Here is a 3,345-nt window from a genome sequence, read left to right on the forward strand (position 1 = left end):
TCGTGACAATTGGGGGCTCGTCCATCCGTTCGTTTATCCTATTCGTTACTTAACCATTTTTGCTTGGCTGTTTTTGAACTTTCGGTAGGGGAAGAAATTTATATGGTTTAGTATGGAATTCGATTTAATTCAATTTACTCTCTCGCCCACTTTAGAAGAATTTGATCGGTGTAGGAAAAAAGATTTAATTTTGATAGCGGAATTTTATAATTTAATTGTTCCTAAAGAGCAAAAGAAACAAGTCATTAAGGACGAGTTGTACGATAAGTTAGTGGAAGCAGGCGTTTTACCTGGACATGTTGTAACAGAAGGTCCCGAGTCAGAGACTGACGGAGAGTAACAACTGTAAACACGTAAAGATATGATCTGGAGACAGGAAGTGTTTGCCTGGTAGTCATAGGGTGACCATACGGGCCATTTTTACGGGACGCGTCCTTGCCAGAATTTCTATATTGCCTAAAATATCCAGGTTTTGGCTGTTTGCACTGTGCAGATCAATGGTTGTGACATTCATGAGAGCTATAGAGAGCAGAGCAGACGGCTCCTTATGCTTTCGAATCGCTCTCGCGGTACTTTGCAGGGCTCTACGCTTATTTTTCTTTTTAGGAGCACTTGTGCTCCTAACTTAAAAAATTTAGGAGCACAGTCAAAAATTTAGGAGCACCTTCTAATCAATCATCCAAAATTTGATCAAAAATTAGCCTTCCCATTAAGAACAAGTAGAATACGAAGAATAAGTTACTAATCATATGAAATCAGTATTAAAATTACTTTGTACAGACAGAGGTGCCAATCGACCAAACGCGCCACGATTGGTCGATTATATACAATAGCTGCATGTTATTGGTCAAACTACTTTGGATGTTTTAGGCAATATAAAAATCCTGGCCAGGACGTGTCCCGTATGAAACAAGGTGGAAATGTGATGGAAAAGGACGTCTTTTACGAGAAAGTTCCCATTTATATCGCTCTTGCTGTGAATATGGCTCATTGCATGAATATTTAACATGAAATACATTTGTGTCTAGTCACTATGTATCAGACTGTGATCCAAGAACTCATTTGAATATTTTAGTGATAAAGCAGTGTTATAGGATGATATAGGAAATACTAAGCGAAGAGGAGCCGAGCGTCCCAGAGCTGCAGCTTTATTGGTTTATTTCAGACAGAGCAATTATTTTCAGCCAACGACACCTTTCATAAGTCTGTCTACAAGCTTCGGCTTATGAAATATGAAAAATAAGCCTACTTGCCAGAGGAATTACTGCTGCTGTGTATCTTTGTGAAACTGCTGTTTTTATCTTTTTTATCATATTATTTTTAGCAGTCGAAATACAGGGGCTTTTTTAAACGTTTGCAGTCTCAATACAGATGAAACTCTGTTTTTAGCATATGTGATGAGCTGTGGTTAATTACCACAAATGATTTCAGTTCATCCTTTGGTTCATGAAAACAAGCACAAATTACGTGCACAATGATGCAAAGTCTAAGCAAGACATTGCACCTGCATATAAACATTACAATTACACACATAGTTTTATTTATTTATATACTATATACAAACTGCATTTTATTTATCCAAAAAATACAAACTGTTTTATTTTGTTTTAATATTTTATTTTTTTTATCTGAAGACCTAGTATGTAAAATCACTCACTAATGCTCAAATTTACAACTCATATAACGCACATTTTTATACATATTATAATTAATAGAAGTATTTGAACAAATATACAAGCTGCGTTTAATTTTTATTTAATTTTATGTATATAGTGTACAAATATACAAGCTGCATTTATTTTTTTCTTTCATTTTTTTACAGATACAGATATACAAGCTGCATTATTTTCTTGAATTTACTTTTTCATGCTTTTACAAACTGAAGAACTAGTAAAAAATTAAAATGTGCCAATGAACAGCACGGCACCCAAATATATAAATTCATACCTTAAAATATAGAAATTAGGAACTTATATACAATATAACAAAATGTATTGTAAAAATGAATTACAAACTTAACAGCTTATATATGAATGTATTAAATTTAACAGTGACTTTACTATAAATTCAAGGGGGAAGGTAAATCTATATATTTATGCAGTTTGATCCAAATTTGAGCCTGAAAGGCTAAATGGCTTCCATTGTTTTATTGTGATGAGACCTGTGTTCAATAACATCACTAGATGCATCTCTTTGTGGTGTCATCACAGGTCTACATACATTGAGTACACTGAATTGACGCTGAATTATTTCTATGCATCCTACTGAGTTGTGATTGCAAAGTTCGCTGGTAGATTTCCAGAGCTACAGAAACAAAACTAAGAAAACGTCTTCTTTCCCCACTCCCCTCCATCCATACCCATGATTTTTTCCTTCTTTTTATCCAACTTGCATTCTTCATTATTGATGTTCTGTTTTATTCACATCCCCTTGTTTATTTCACTCCCATACTTACTTCCATTGTTATTAATGGGTGTCACTGACATGAATTCATCTCAACCCTCATCTGATTTCCTCGTATCCCTCCCACCCCTCCAAATCTCCCGTTTCCTCTCTTTCAGAGCACATGCGACACACTCCGGAGTCACTCGGACAGTCTCGGATTCGCGCCGAACGTGCTACCTAGTCACCCGGCTATAGGTAACTTCGAGGAATTCGCTTGTTGATGACGCAGGCGATGGGACGGTTTAGGATACGACGGAAAACTGTGAAATATATATCGGACAGACTCCGAAAGAAGTGTAAGTCCACGAAAATGTACATGTTAAATAGTAAAAAAAAAAAAAAAAACACCTGAATAGAATCTATATATCATCATCAAGTACAAATAGTAGGGATGCACCGATACCACTTTTTCCAGTACTCGCCCGATACCGATACTTTTATTTTTGGTACTTGCCGATACCGAGTACCGATACTGATATTTTTATTGCATTTGTACATTTTTTAAATATTGGGTACAGAAACCAAAAGGGTATGTATAATGTTAGTTGGTTAACTTCATTTATCAAATAGATAGTCAAACCTACATTTATTCAGACACCAACATTTCTCACATAATCACAGTTTATTTGCTATAGTTTAGAAAATGGTAATAAAATATGACAAGAACTCAGAGTTAAACTGTGTCAGAACAAATTCATCTTGATAATGTTAGATAATTTTGATAGAAAGGTATGTAATAGATTGCAATCAACCAAAAATTATTCAGACAGCTGTTAGTATGACAGCATTTACACAACTATCAATACTTAGTCGGGCAACCCTTAGCCTTAATGACAGCATATAGTCTCCTGGGCATGCTGTCACCCAGCTTCATGAAAACCTCAACTTCAGTTTTTTTCC

The 3,345-nt window shown here is 35.3% G+C and overlaps 1 protein-coding gene across 2 annotated transcripts in view; it reads left to right on the forward strand.

Annotated features, from left to right (window-relative positions):
- The window catches only part of LOC107690973 (acid-sensing ion channel 1-like), an 86,095-nt gene extending 83,238 nt beyond the window's left edge, over window positions 1-2,857 (forward strand). For both annotated transcript variants that reach the window (XM_016489415.1, XM_016489416.1), the window contains one exon: window positions 2,562-2,857. In XM_016489415.1, coding sequence (XP_016344901.1) covers window positions 2,562-2,640 — 79 coding nt within the window. In that variant the 3' untranslated portion in view covers window positions 2,641-2,857. The remainder of the gene's footprint in view (window positions 1-2,561) is intronic.
- The last annotated feature ends 488 nt before the right edge of the window (window positions 2,858-3,345 follow it).

This window comes from Sinocyclocheilus anshuiensis, unplaced genomic scaffold, assembly GCF_001515605.1.
Source record: "Sinocyclocheilus anshuiensis isolate Anshui unplaced genomic scaffold, SAMN03320099.WGS_v1.1 scaffold102, whole genome shotgun sequence".
Classification (NCBI taxonomy): Eukaryota; Metazoa; Chordata; class Actinopteri; order Cypriniformes; family Cyprinidae; genus Sinocyclocheilus; species Sinocyclocheilus anshuiensis.